The sequence below is a fragment of the Chiloscyllium punctatum genome, chromosome 4 (assembly GCF_047496795.1).
Source record: "Chiloscyllium punctatum isolate Juve2018m chromosome 4, sChiPun1.3, whole genome shotgun sequence".
In the NCBI taxonomy this organism is placed as follows: Eukaryota; Metazoa; Chordata; class Chondrichthyes; order Orectolobiformes; family Hemiscylliidae; genus Chiloscyllium; species Chiloscyllium punctatum.
Window position 1 is genome coordinate 11,900,949 of NC_092742.1, and position 15,350 is coordinate 11,916,298.

The window sequence follows — 15,350 nt, forward strand, 5'->3', positions numbered from 1 at the left end:
ATCTCATGGAATACAGGGAGAACGAGCCATTTGGATACAGAACTAGCTCAAAGGTAGAAGACAGAGGGTGGTGGTGGAGGGTTGTTTTTCAGACTGGAGGCCTGTGACCAGTGGAGTGCCACAAGGATCAGTGCTGGGTCATTTGTCATTTATATAAATGATTTGAATGCGAGCATAGGAGATACAGTTAATAAGTTTGCAGATGACACCAAAATTGGAGGTGTAGTGGACAGCGAAGAGGGTTACCTCAGATTACAACAGGATCTTGACCAGGTGGGCCAATGGGCTAAGAAGTGGCAGATGGAGTTTAATTCAGATAAATGCGAGGTGCTGCATTTTGGGAAAGCAAATCTTAGCAGGACTTACACACTTAATGGTAAGGTCCTAGGGAGTGTTGCTGAACAAAGAGACCTTGGAGTGCAGGTTCATAGCTTCTTGAAAATGGAGTCGCTGGTAGATAGGATAGTGAAGAAGGCGTTTGGTATGCTTTCGTTTATTGGTCAGAGTATTGAGTACAGGAGTTGGGAGGTCATGTTGTGGCTGTATAGGACATTGGTTAGGCCACTGTTGGAATATTGCGTGCAATTCTGGTCTCCTTCCTATCGGAAAAATGTTGTGAAACTTGAAAGGGTTCAGAAAAGATTTCCAAGGATGTTGCCAGGGTTAGAGGATCTGAGCTACAGGGAGAGGCTGAGCAGGCTGGGGCTGTTTTCCCTAGAGTGTCGGAGGCTGAGGGGTGACCTTAGAGAGATTTACAAAATTATGAGGGGCATTGATAGGATAAATAGACAAAGTCTTTTCCCTGGGATCGGGGAGTCCAAAACTAGAGGGCATAGGTCTAGGATGAGAGGGGAAAGATATAAAAGAGACCTAAGGGGCAACGTTTTCATGCAGAGGGTGGTACGTGTATGGAATGAGCTGCCAGAGGATGTGGTGGAGGCTGGTACAATTGCAACATTTAAGAGGCATTTTGATGGGTATATGAATAGGAAGGGTTTGGAGGGATATGGGCCAGGTGCTGGCAGGTGGGACTAGATTGGGTTGGGATATCTGGTCAGCATGGACGGGTTGGAACGAAGGGTCTGTTTCCATTCTGTACAGCTCTATGACTCACTTAGAATGGAAGAAATCAAGAATACAATTGACAGATTCTTCCATCCGAATTATTGTTGCATAGTTAAACTTCAAATAAAATCATTTTATAGCACAGGAGAAGACCATTAAGCTCATTAAACTGCACCATCTCTCATTGAGCTCTGTTCCTTCGCTCTTTAAGCATTTCTTTTTATTACACTTATTCAGTTTTGTATTAAGTGTCATAATGGATTCTACTTTCATCATTGTTTCTGGTGGAGCATCACATCCTAACCACTATGGCGGTGCAGGCAGGAAAGTGGAGTTGCGGCCACAATCAACTCAATTATAATCTAGCTAAACGGCAGAGCAGGCTCGAATGGCTTGAATGACTTGCTCCTATTACCTCCCTTTACAGTTTGGCGTTCTATTTCTAAGCTTCTGTGAAGTGAATTTAGGCAAGTATGAAAGAAAGTTCCTATTGAGCTGGGAAATTACTTCTATTTTATTCATACCCAGGAGTGCCACAGATAATCAGCTTATATGGGAAACCTAAAAGGTCACACTAGAACAGTGTCGTTCATGTTAAGACAGAGAAAACAGATGTTCAGCTTGCATCTAAACATGCTGTGCCTCACGTGGGAGTGCTTCCTTGTCTGAAATATAAAGCTTTCCATTTTCCTATCATAAGCTCATTTGGAACAAATAATCAAAAATAAAATCCAATGTCAGTGCAATATTTGTAATCTGCCATGATTATTAGCAAGTGGAGGACAGACTCTGGAGTCACTCAAATGAAATGCAATTAACCACAGTAACTGCAGTAATTATATTTTGATTCTTGTTCACTAAACAAAACATACAGACCAAGTATATGACCAAGTAGAGTTATATATTTGTAAGTACACATTCCTTACTTCTCTGTCACAGGCTGACACTCCAGTGTAGTTCAAAGGAAGTGCTGTCCTTCATTTGAGATGTTAAGCCCTGGTACTTATCTGCCCCTTCAACTGGATGGAAGAGACCCCTTGATTCATTTCAAGAGTCGGGAATTTCTCTTAACATAATTAAGAAATATATATATTGTCATGTTATTATAAGTGTGTCATTGTGGAATCTTGACTTCCAAAAAAAAAATCTCATTCCTGATGAAAGGCTTATGCTCGAAATGCCAACTCTCCTACTCCTCAGATGCTGCCGGATCTGCTGTGCTTTTCCAGCACCACACTCCTTGACTCTGATCTCCAGCATCAGCAGTCCTCACTTTCTCCCCCTTCCAAAAAAAATCGGTCAATCTTTTATAAGCACAAAATTATTGATTTATTATAAAACAAAACTTATTCCACAAAAACTCAAAACTGGTTAATGCACTCATTTTGTAACATGAAAATAACTGCTCTAAATAACCCAAAAAGCGCACACCCAAAAATGGGGGGAAATGTCTTTGCAGAGGTTACTTGTAAAGATCGAAACACTTTTGGTCTAAAAAGTCTTAGTTATGCAAGAATAAAAGAGTAGGATAGAATTGTTTACATGGCTGTCTATCTGAAGTTCTGGCACACAATGACAAATATCACCAAAAATGCAGTTGTCCCAGGGTACATTTGAAACCGCAGTTGTTCAAGAAATATCAACAAACTCTCTGACTTGTAATGCAAGAGGAGCTGGACATGGCTCCAGATTCCACGTCTGACCTACAACAAGAATTATCTTTCAGAAACAGAGCTGAGCTGGGAAGGTTTCTGACACCAGGCCTCTACATAACTACTCCAAACAATGTCCTGAAACACAAAGTAGAATCTGGCTGTCAACCTCAGGCATGGTGTCTCCACTAAACAAGCAGTTATCACAAGATATGTGACTACCCAAGAAAAACATTGTTAAAGTATACTCCAATTTTCTTTCATTGACTTTTATATTAAAAAAAAGTCTCCACGAACCTTGAAATTCGAGTCCACAAAAATGATTAAATCTGAAGTTTTCACAATATATGTTTCTTCCTTATTGACCAACATTTAACATGTTAATGATTTAGCTCATAAAGCATAAAACAAATTAACTATTTATTATGGTGAAATTTGTTGCAGTGATTCAGGGAGAGGGAGCAGCCTGCTGGACAGAGTCATAGCTGACAGGCGGAATCTGAACACCATCTCTCTACCAGACTTCAGTGATCCTGAGACAGGTAAATATTATTGTCTGTTGTCTTTAATCATTATTGGCTTGTTCTGGATGACCTACACAGATATGTTGTTAATTTAAGATTTCACTGTATTGCCCAGTTCTGTTGCCTCTGCAGACTCTTGTATGGTTCTGAGATACTTCACGACATAGATGATTGGAGCTCTATGTCCATGAAGTGGTGTGAGCTCCTACAGTAAATGGTGCGATAGCATGAAATGGACAAGGCTCAGCATTTCTTTAAATTAACACGTACACTAATCACAATGCATTTAAATTTTCTTTTAAATGCTTTGGAGGCAAAAGAAATTTAATGCATTTACTTTGAGAGAGAAGTTGCTTTCAAATCATAGAATTTACAGCTAAAGCACACCTCTTCAGTTCAACTGCAGTGTGCCATTATTTATGCTCCACTTAAGTCTCTTCTCAGCCTACTAAATTGTGCTTATCAACGCCCTCTTCTATTCCTTTTCCATTTGTATAGTCATTTCAGTTCAGGATTCAGAAATTCTGACATAAGCTTGTTCCCAACCCCTTTCCTAGATGGGTAACACTGGTTTTGGTGCTGAGTTATAGAAAGTGAATTTTACAGTCTGATAGAAAAGTGAAAGAAACCATTTAGAAACTTGTTAAGTGCAAAATAAGCAAGAGGTCTTTTTTTCTAGATTGGTTTATACATATAATAAAAGAAGCCTCCAAGTCTGCCATATTTGTAACCTGGGTTAATTCCCAGCCCTTGCCTCTTAACTCTGCTGTTATTTTACCCTTTTTAAGTTTTTTTCCAAATCTATTTTGAATATCATCGGTCAATTGATGCAGTTGTTTATTCTTTCAAGAGATGTGGGCATCACTAGCTAGGGAAGCATTTATTGCCAATCCTGAGTTCTTTCAAGCAGCCAAATTAGCATAATGCTCTGGGACAATTCTGATAAATCTCCTCTGTACTTTCCCCAAGATGGTCTTTTTTAAAAATCTTTTCCCTTCTGTGTTTTTTTTTCTCTCCTGTTCTCTCTCTCTCTCTCTCTCTCTCTTTCTTCCCCAGTAATACTGACTTGTGCTAGAGTGCAAGCCGCTGGTGCAATGGCACCCTCCTTTCACCCTTTCTGCATCTAAGCCAAGAGACAGTTCACACTGTGGTGGTTTTGTGAACCAGGGAAGCAATTACACTTGAACCTGTTCTTCTTATTGCTGCAGTGCTGTATTGCTTTACAGAATGATTTCATTGGATAGAGCTTAGGTGAGTCAACTTATAAAACATGGATGTTAGTGCACCCACAGAATTAGCTATAGGTCGCTTAACTGGCCACAGTGTTCCCAAGATCAAAATTCAGCACAGGGGTCAGACCCTTGGCTTTCCTGGACAATTCCACACTAAACAATGAAGCAGCAACTCAAATCATTGAAGAACTCTTAATTAACCAGTCTTGACCAATAACATACTGTTGGGATATTTTCCATGCTGCAAGGATATATTTACTAAAAGCATCAATATTATCATGTGTTGCTGTCATTGCACAATTCTTTAAGTGAGTAGTTATAAACAATGACTGCAGATGCTGGTAGCCAGAGTTTAGATTAGAGTGGTGCTGGAAAAGCACAGCAGTTCAGGCAGCATCTGAGGAGCAATAAATTCCAAGTTTCGGGCAAAAGCCCTTCATCAGTAATACAGGCAGAGTGCCTGAAGGGTGGAGAGATAAATGAGAGGGGGGTGGGGAGAAAGTAGCATAGAGTATAATAGGTGAGTGGGGGAGGGGATGAAGGTGACAGGTCAGGGAGGAGGGTGGAGTGGATAGGTGGAAAAGGAGTTAGGCAGGTAGGACAAGTCATGGGGACACTGCTGAGCTGGAAGTTTGGAGCTGGGGTGAGGTGGGGGAAGGGGAAATGAGGAAACTGGTGAAGTCCACATTGATGCCCTGGGGTTGAAGTGTTCCAAGGTGGAAGATGAGGCGTTCTTCCTCCAGGCGTCGGGTGGCGAGGGAGCGGTGGTGAAGGAGGCCCAGGACCTGCATATCCTTGGCTGAGTAGGAGGGGGTGTTGAAATGTTGGGCCACAGGGCGGTGTGGTTGATTGGTGCGGGTGTCCCGGAGATGTTCCCTAAAGCGCTCTGCTGGGAGGTGACCAGTCTCCCCAGTGTAGAGGAGACTGCATCTGGAGCAACGGATGCAATAAATGATATTGGTGGATGTGCAGGTAAAACTTTGCTGGATGTGGAAGGCTCCTTTATGGCCTTGGATGGAGGTGAAGGAGGAGGTGTGGGCGTGGGTTTTGCAATTCCTGCAGTGGCAGAGGAGGGTGCCAGGAAGGGAGAGTGGGTTGTGGGGTGGCGTGGACCTGACCAGCTAGTCACGGAGGGAACTGTCTTTGCGGAAGGCGGAAAGGGGTGGGGAGGGAAATATATCCCTGGTGGTGGGGTCTTTTTGGAGGTGGCGGAAATGTTGGTGGATGATTTGGTTGATGTGAAGGTTGGTAGGGTGGAAGGTGAGCACCAGGGGCGTTCTGTTGGAGGGGTGGGGTCTGAGGGCGGAGGTGCGGGATGTGGACGAGGTGTGTTGGAGGGCATCTTTAACCACGTGGGAAGGGAAATTGCGGTCTCTAAAGAAGGAGGCTGTCTCGTGTGTTCTGTGGTGGAACTGGTCCTCCTGGGAGCAGATACGGCAGAGGCGGAGGAATTGGGAATACGGGATGGCATTTTTGCAAGAGGTAGGGTGGGAAGAGGTGTAATCCAGGTAGCTGTGGGAGTCGGTGGGTTTGTTAAAAAAAAAAGTCAATGTCAAGTGAGTCGTGCTGAATTACTTTTCACTGGTTAACTTGCTGCCTTTCTGCCATCTGACATTTTTCAAAGTGCATCCTTCCTCTGAAAGGCAGACACTGCATATCTATGAGTTTACATAGGAACCTTGATTATCTGGCTTTCGATTAACTGAATTTTGGATGATCTGAACAAGATCGCAAAGTTCCGATGCATGGCTAACTATGTTATCTGGCAATCGATCAACCGAACGAAATACTCCCAGCCCGTGTCCTTCGGATAATTGAGGTTCCACTGTATAATCAAAATGGACACATGCTAGACACAGGCTGAGGAGGAATAGAATGGTTTAACGTTTGAGAGCTGAACCTGAAACGTGACCGTAAAGAACCAGTTAATTAAGACAAATTGATTAAAGTCCAGTGCAGTGGGAGTACTCTAAGGTTTCTTTCAGGGAGGCAAGGAGCCATACCAGATGTTGACGCTTTACCCATCAATCCTATTGGCATCTAATTGATATTCTGTACTGGTGCCCAGTAGAGCCGAAGAGCCACACAGCATGGAAACTGGTCCAACTAGTCCGCCCCAATCATGTTGCCAAACCAAATTCGTCACCCTTGCCTGCATTTATCCCATATCCTTTCAAACCTTTCCTATTCATTTAAATGTCTTTTAAATGTTGTAACTGTACCTGCATGTACCACTTGTGGAACCACTCTCTGTGTAAAAATGTTGCCCCTTATGTTCTTTTAACATTTTTCTTTTCTGACCTTAAAAATATGCCTGCCTTCCCCACCCTAGGGAAAAGACCCTTGCTGTTCACCTTTTCTATGCCCCTCATGATTTCATAAACCTCGATAGGGTCACCCCTCAACCTCCTATGCTCCAGTTAATAAAAAAAGTCCCAGGCTGTCTTTATAGCTCCAACTTTCCATTCCCAGTAACATCGTGGTAAATCTTTCCTGAATCCTCTCCAATTTAGTAATATCCTTCCTGTAGCAGAGCGACCAGAACTGTACATAGTACTCCAGAAGAAGCCTCACCAATGTCCTAAGCAATGTCCCAGCTTCTATACTGAAAAGTCTGAGCAATGAAGGCGAGCCTGCTAAACACATTCTTAACCACCCTGTCTACGTGTGACACAAATTTCAAAGTATCATGTACCTGAACCACACTCTGTCCTACAACACTTCTCATGAGAATGTTAATATTTTCACAAATGTCACCAGTTAATTTCCTTTATATGCCTGCACCATACACATGCTTACAGTCTCTCCTCAGAAACTGGACATTGCATTGCAGTAACTAATCGCGCACGCGCGCACACACACACACACTCTGTCTCTTCTCTCTCTCTCTCTCTCTCTCTCTCTAGCTGTATTTGGAACAGGTTTCATAATAATCAGGAGAGCAGATAAACCTCTAATTCTGGCCTCTTCCCCATTTTTCTTCACTCCGCCATTGGTGGCTGTGATGTCACTTGCCTAGGTCCTCAGCTGTAGAACTTCCTGCCTGAGTTTCTCTACCTCTCTACTTTAAGCCACTCTATTAAACCTACCTCTTTGTCCAAGCTTTTGGCCACTTGTTGTAACATCTGTATGTCGTTCAATATCACATTGTGGCAAATAACACTCCAGTAAAGGACCTGACCACAATTTGCCACATTAAAAACACAGGTATGTGCAAATTGTTGAAAATGCCAAGCAATTCTCAGCTGGACCTTAATGATTACAGATTTCGTGATAGACTTAACTCTATTCTTTCTACAAGTGGGAAGAGGTCAGTTCTTGCATTCATTTTTTGTTCCCAAATTTCTCATCTGTCCATCACTATTATACATTAGTCTTGACTAAAGAATTTCTTAGACCACAGGGGAACTGTTTAATTAGCCAGCTGTTCAGTACAATCTACACTAAAATATATTGCTGACATTCATTACACTAATCTCTTGGATATGGGCCATTTTGAAACATGTTAAAATGGTACTTAAGTCCCTTTTGACATTCTTCCTCTGCTCTACCTTCTTCATACCCTCACTTCAATGTTGTCAGATTAGACTAGATTACGTACAGTGTGGAAACAGGCCCTTTGGCCCAACAAGTCCACACTGACCCTCTGAAGAGTAACCCACCCAGACCCATTTCCCTCTTTACTAATCTGCCTAACACTGTGGGCAATTTAGCATGGCCAATTCACCTGACCTGCAGGTCTTTGGACTGTGGGAGGAAACCGAAGCACCCGGAGGAAACCACGCAGACACGGAGAATGTGCAAACCCCACACAGACAATCGCCCAAGGCTGGAATTGAACCTGGGACTCTGGTGCTGTGAGGCAGCAGTGCTAACCACTGAGCCACTGTGCCACACTCTCTTATGACAAGATTGCTTGTCTCTTCCAGTTGACTTTAGCACCTGACTGAAACTCCACTGTCTTGCCAGTGAACGTATAACTTCTCTTGCTCACCTCCCTCCACCCCCACAATGCTTTCCATGTCACTGCTAAAGCTCAGCTAGACCATTCACAGTCTGGTCAAGCTTTTGGGCCATAAACCAAGTTGGAGACATCATATTCTTTCCGTCTCGAGCATTTATTTTAACCTGTAATATTCTCCATCCAGCTACTAGTGAAAACCGTATTCCTGCATTTCTCACTTCAAGTGAAAACTACTCTAGGGCTCTGATTACTAGCCCCACACTCTGTAATTTCTGACTTGGTTATTTCTCTCATTGCTATCTCTGGGATCTTACGGTGTGAAAATAATTCCTATGTGACAACAGAGACTACATTAAACAATGTTCGACTTTAATGGCATTGGCACATTTTGAGGTTGTGACAAGTGCAATTTAATTGCAAATTATTTTATTGCATTCATTTTCATCTGTATAATGGTGGCTACACCTCAAAAGTAATTAATTAACCACTTTTTAAAATTCATTCATAGGATAGAAACCGGCAAGGGCATCACTTAATGTCTGTCCCTCACTGCCTTTGAGTAGGTGGTGTTGAGCCACACCTTTGAACTGCTGCATATCAAGTAGGTGTACTCAACCCAGTGCTAGAGAAGGATTTTGACCCAGCAACAGCAAAGAAATGGCACTATAACTCTATATCAGCACTATGAGAAACTTGGAGCAAAACTTGCAAATGATGATGTTTCCAAGTATTTTCGGCCTTTGGTTTTGCAGCTAATAAAATGTGCTGTTGAAGCATTCTTGACGAGTTGTGATAATGTATCTTGAAGGGTGTTTGTTATTTAAAACTGCAGTAACAATGCAAGTTATTTTCTTTGTTTTCTGCTGCAATGTCTTTCTGATCTCTACTGTATATTGTCTGATTATTTGTCTTAATTTTCCCGGTACTTTAATCTCTGAGGGCATAGCTGTCAGAAAGAATCATCCTACACTCATTGCCTTCCCATTTCAACATGTCTCAACTAAACCCACTGTGCTGCCAAGTTTCTAACAATATTAATGGTGAACTCAATATCCTTTCAGGTCTCTTGATGCACTGCCTGCTAAATTGTCTTTACTGTCCTCCTCCTGTCATATCATTGTGAGCCTGTCTTGTCCTGCTGAATGTCAGGGCTTACTAACTACTTCTCCCCTGACAGTTCTGTAGCTAAGCATCTCTGCAGTCTTTGAAAGCTGAACTCCAATAAATCAAGCAAGAGAGAAATGTGAAACTGGAACAGACTAGTTTTTTAAAAAGGGGGAAGTTAGCATTGAAGGGTTAAAAGTACGTATCTGAATCTAGTTTCTTTCTTCCTTACACTGTCCCTGCCAAATTGTGGCACACCAACGCCTTCAACATTAGACTCTCCCTCACATTCTGACAGAGTTCATCTCAACCACATGCACTCACTAATTTCCTGAAAACTCTATCACATACTTCACCTCACACTGTCACTCTGTGTATTTTGTGCATGCTTCACTTCCATCCAGTTTGGTGGGAACGGATCACAGAGACATTTGCCCATCTCGTTACCCTGAAATGTGGGATGAAATGAGTGAATCTTTGCTAGGTTGTTAACACTTTAATTAGTGGTTGTAGACCAGTTAGATCAAACAAAGAATCGAATTGATAGAATAAATTGGCTATATTACTTCCCTTTCCAAATCATGGCACAGGTATTAAAGAGTTAAATAAAGGAGGGAATTAAGCACAAGGAAATAAAATGTTAGAATTTGTTTTGGGTCAGCTCCAGTAAGAAACAGAGTCCATTTGCTTAACAATTACAGGAGGTTGTATATTAGATTTAATTGAGTCCTGTGAACCAAGCATCCATTTTTACAACCACTCAAAGCTGCTGTTAAATATAGGTAATAAATTTACTGTTGAAACATTCAAATTGCTATCAGCTATCAATTGGAAACCAACACTTGTCAATGTTTTTTTTCCCCTGCTTATTCCAGAAACCTTTTTTTTGCTAGGTTCATTGGCATGAATATTAGATACAATCACCACACACCACTCTGCCACCAGCAAAGTCCTTCACCCAGGTGCTCAGTGTTAACTTGGTTTTGAATGTTTGTTGGGCAGTTATGTCACATTTGGAACTGGTGGGTAAAGTCCAATTCTGTCCACAAGAGAATACTTTCCAGCATGGATTTGCCAGCTGACGATTAGTAGAGAGACAATTGAGTAGTTTTATTTCATCTTAGTTTACTCATTGATTAGAAATACTAATTGTAGCTGTACTGCCTAGATCAGGTAACCCAGCACACACAGGAAATCAAGCCTTGGTATCATACTGGTCTGCATGATTCAATATATAAACTAGTTGAGCCATCAGAGAAGCTGACTAAGGACTCCAAAAGCTTGTATTTTCAAAAGACCTGTTGGACTATAACCTGGTGTCATGCAAGTTTTGACATTGTGATTTTAGGCAAGGAATTGTCCTCACAACACACTGATTTCCTCCATCCCTGCCAGCTCCCCATCACAAACCCAAGGCAATAAGGTTGTTCTCTTGTTGCCTTCAGACCATAAGAAGTGGGAGCAGAAGTTGGTCATTCAGCCCATTAACTCAGCTCCACCATTCAAACAGATTCAAAATCTGCCAGCCAAGCCAATGTCAGTTAACTCAGTGTTGACTAGAAGTTAAATCAGCAAACTCACTTTGGCTCAATTAGCTCCAAATGCAATACAGTGCACTAACCAATGATTGAAGAGTTGTTGGCATAATGCTTCATGTTATTATAGGTTTGGTAGCAGTTCAACTTTAAGCTGTAGTCTGTCGATCTCGCTTTAAGTCCAGACACAAATCTGAGGTGGTAACGGTGTAAAGGTATTTCAATGACAGTCGCAAGGTTAAATTAAACATGAATTTCACTAATGACATTAATGAATCTGTATTATAGACTAATTAAGGAGCCCTAACTGTGTGGAAAAGATTCATGAATGGAAACATTTAACTATAATGTTGAGGTTAAGATTATAGTTGCTTTTGTGAAGATTAGGATGCACAATAATGTTTATGATCAGTCTATTTATATTCAGTTTGTACATTGGGAAATTGTGTCCGAAACAAAAGGGAAAGAAAAATTGCAATTATGCACTGAGGAATATTTTTCTCCATTTCAATTAACTAGTTCGACCTGCTTTCAGCTCAGTTTAATTGGTCCAATCCATTTCCCTGTGTGACAGAAGACTAGACCGAGAAAGACTTGCCATGTTCCAGAGGCTGCATTTACTCAACTAAATGCATTTTTTCAGTAATAAAGGAATTATATTTCCCCTGAAGGTACAATTTTTTGTTACAGACTCATGGGATTGCAGGGCTATCTGAACACATCTGAAAACTAAGCAGCTTATTTGGACAGTGATTAAATGGAGTGTTCAAGGGTCATTGCAGTGAAGAGTTTTGATCTAACTGTCCTAGACCAGTATATCACCCTTCAAGGTGTATTAATTGTTCATTAGCTTCAAATCCAGCTGTTACCAATTAAAATAATGGATTACATTGGGGAGGGCTCTGAATTATCTCAGACTTAGTGATGCTTCTTGGTACTAACACCATCGCCGCCAATTCTACATAGTACTTGCAGCTAATATCTGACCATATAGCACAATAGGTCCACATGTTTATGCTGCACGGAAGTCTCCTCCCATCCTCCTTTATCTAGTCTCATCAACAAAACCTAATCTATTCCTCTCTCCTCCTTATATGTATTTAGCTTCCATTAGATGTAGGAACAGAAGTAAATCATTTGATACAACAATAAGATCATGGTTGATCTAATAATCCTCCATTTTCCTGCCTTTTCCTCATAACCCTCCATAACCTGACAGATTAAAAATCTGTTACCCAGCCTTAAATATACTTGACAACCCAGTCTCGACAGCCTCTGTGGTAACAATTCTACAGAGTCACTACCCTCTGTGAGAGAAAATATTCTTCTTCATCACTGCCTTAACTGGGAAAACTCCTTACTTTGAGATTGTGCTCTCTTAACCGCGACTCTACAACTGGAGTAATCAACATGTCCACATCTACCTTGTTAAGGCCCCGAAGGTTCTTCAATATCTCTGTCATTCTTCTAAACTCCAATGAGTACAAGCCCAACCTACTCTGTTTCCCCTCATAAGATCATAGGAACATGAATAGGCCATTCAGTCCCTGAAGGCACTTCTGGCCTTCAGTGGCTGATCTGTGGCCTAACTCCATATATCTGCCTTTGACTCATCGTTCTTAATATCATTGGGGAGACTGGACGCTTCCTTGCAGAGCGCTTCAGGGAACATCTCCAGGAAACATCTCCAGGACACCCGCACCAATCAACCCCACTGCCCCATGGCCCAACGTTTCAACTCCCCCTCCCTCTCTGCCGAGGACATGTAGGTCTTGGGCTACCTCCACCGCCACTCCCTCACCACCCGATACCTGGAGGAAGAATGCCTCATCTTCCGCCTTGGAACACTTCAACCCCAGGGCATTAACGTGGACTTCACCAGTTTCTTCATTTCCCTTCCCCCCACCCCCCACCCCCCCACACCTTACCTCAGTTCCAACCTTCCAGCTCAGCACTGTCCTCGTGATCTGTCCTACCTGCTAATCTCCCTTCCCACCTATCCACTCCACCGTCCTCTCTGACTTATCACCTTCATCCCCACCCCCATTCACCTCTTGTGCTCTTTGCTACCATCCCCCACCCTCCTGTCTGACTTATCACCTCCATCCCCACCCCCATTCACCTATTGTACTCTTCTCTCCAGTCCCACCACCCCCTACCCCCATTTATCTCTCCACCCTGGAGGCTTCCTGCCACTATTCCTGATGAAGGGCTTTTGCCCAAAATGTCGATTTTCCTGCTCCTCGGTTGCTGCCTGACCTGCTGTGCTTTTCCAGCACCACTCTGATCTAAACTCTGGTTTCCAGCATCTGCAGTCCTCACTTTTGCCTATTCTTAATACCTTTTGTTTATTAAAAAATTACCTATCTCAGACTTTAAATTAACAACTGATCTAACATCAACTACTGTTTGTGAAAGAGTTCCAAACCTCTGCTATCCTTTGTGTTAGAATTAGTTAATAACATCCATTTGAACGGTCTGACCCTGAGAAATCTTTCCATACCTAAAATCAACCCAATGAACCTTCCCTGGACTCCCTCCAAAGTCAGTATATCTTAAATGTGGGCCCAGAACTATTTACAGTTATTTCACGTGTGGTCTGACTAGTGCCTTATATAGTTTAAACAAGACCTTCCTTTGAAATAAAGGCCAGCAGTCCGTTTTCCTTCTCTATTTCCCACTGAACTTCAATACCAGCTTTTTGTGATTTATGCAGAGCTGTGCTGCAGTTCTCTGCAGCATTTCGTCATTTTAATAACATTCAGCTCTTTTTTTCTTCTGAAAGTGCATCACCTCATTTTCCCAGATTATATTCCATTTGCTAAGTTTTTGCTCACTCCACAAAAATGCATCTGTGCGAACTGCCTCGACCACTCCTCATAGTAGAGAGAGTTCCAGGGTCTAATCAAACTTTTCATTCATTAAAACCCTGAGATCACTGCTACTGCTTATATCTCCCGCAAAAGCCGCAATTCTTGATTTGATTAAATTTAATTTATTATTGTCGCAAGTACTGAGATACTGTAAAAAGTATTTTTTGTGTGCTAACCAGGCAAATCACACCTTACACAAGTGCATCAGGGTAACAGAACAGAATGCAGAATATAATGTAACAGAGAAGTTGCAGAGAAAAATCAACGCTAATATATGAGAAACAAAAGCAAAAATTGCTGGATAAGCTCAGCAGGTCTAGCAGCATCTGTGGAGAGAAATTAGAGTTATCATTTCAGGTTGAGTGACCCTTCCTCAGAACGCTCTAATATATGAGAGATCTACTCACAAGTTTAATATCAGTGGGGCAGAATCTGTTCTTGAATCTGTTTCCAATATTGAATATCTTCTGCCTGATGGAAGAGAGTATAAGAGATCTTTGATTATGTTGATGGCTTTCCCAAGGCAGCAGGATGTACGCACAGAGTCAACAGAAAGACGGCTGGTTTTCACGATGGTCTGGTTTGCATTCACAACTCTCTAAATTTTTGCTGTCTTGGGCAGAGTGGTTGCCATACTAAGCTGTGATGCATCCAGATAGGACGCTTTCTATGGTGCATCAATAAGAATTGGTAAGAGTCATTGTGGACATACAGAATTTCCTTAGTCTTCTTAGGGAGTACAGTTGTTGGTGTGTTTTCTTGACTGTAGCATCTACATGGATGGACCAGGACAGATTGGTGATATTTACTCTTAGGGACTTGAAGCTCTTGACCACCTCCACCTCATCACCATTGATAGAGACAGGAGTGTTCCCTCTACTCCACGTCCTGAAGTTGATGACCAGCTCCTTTGTTTTGCTGACAGTGAGAGAGAGAGAGAGAGAGATTGGGGTCTTTACCCCATGCCACTAAGCTCTCTGTCTCATCTTTGTTTGAGATCCGACTCATTACAGTGGTATCATCGGCAAATTTGTAAATATTTGTAGAACTTCAGTGACAGAAAGTGTCCTCCTTTATCTGTCTAACGAAATGGAGTGACTTCACTTCAAAAAACTAATCCTTTAATTGTAAAGAGACCTTGCCGTGCATGACAAAGTTTTCTATAAATCCAAGCCCTTTTTAAATAACGTGTCCAATTAAGTACCAACTAGTCTTCATCGATGTCCAACTAGCACCTTTTTGAGGGATAAAGAAATTAGGGTTAAAGACTAGCGGTGCACCTCAATCTGAGGGTTTCTCAATTCTCTGGATGGACCACATGGCAACTTCGGGCAAGGCAAAGGACAGAGGCGTCTGCCTCCTGATCAACACCTTTTTGGCCAAACAATCATGAGTAGTAAG

General features: G+C 42.0%; 1 protein-coding gene across 1 annotated transcript in view; it reads left to right on the forward strand.

The window, feature by feature from the left end:
• Positions 1–15,350, forward strand: part of ttc7b (tetratricopeptide repeat domain 7B) — a 350,185-nt gene that overhangs the window by 220,642 nt on the left and 114,193 nt on the right. Inside the window, exon 15 of the mRNA XM_072568076.1 lies at positions 3,162–3,259. Coding sequence (XP_072424177.1) covers positions 3,162–3,259 — 98 coding nt within the window. The remainder of the gene's footprint in view (positions 1–3,161; positions 3,260–15,350) is intronic.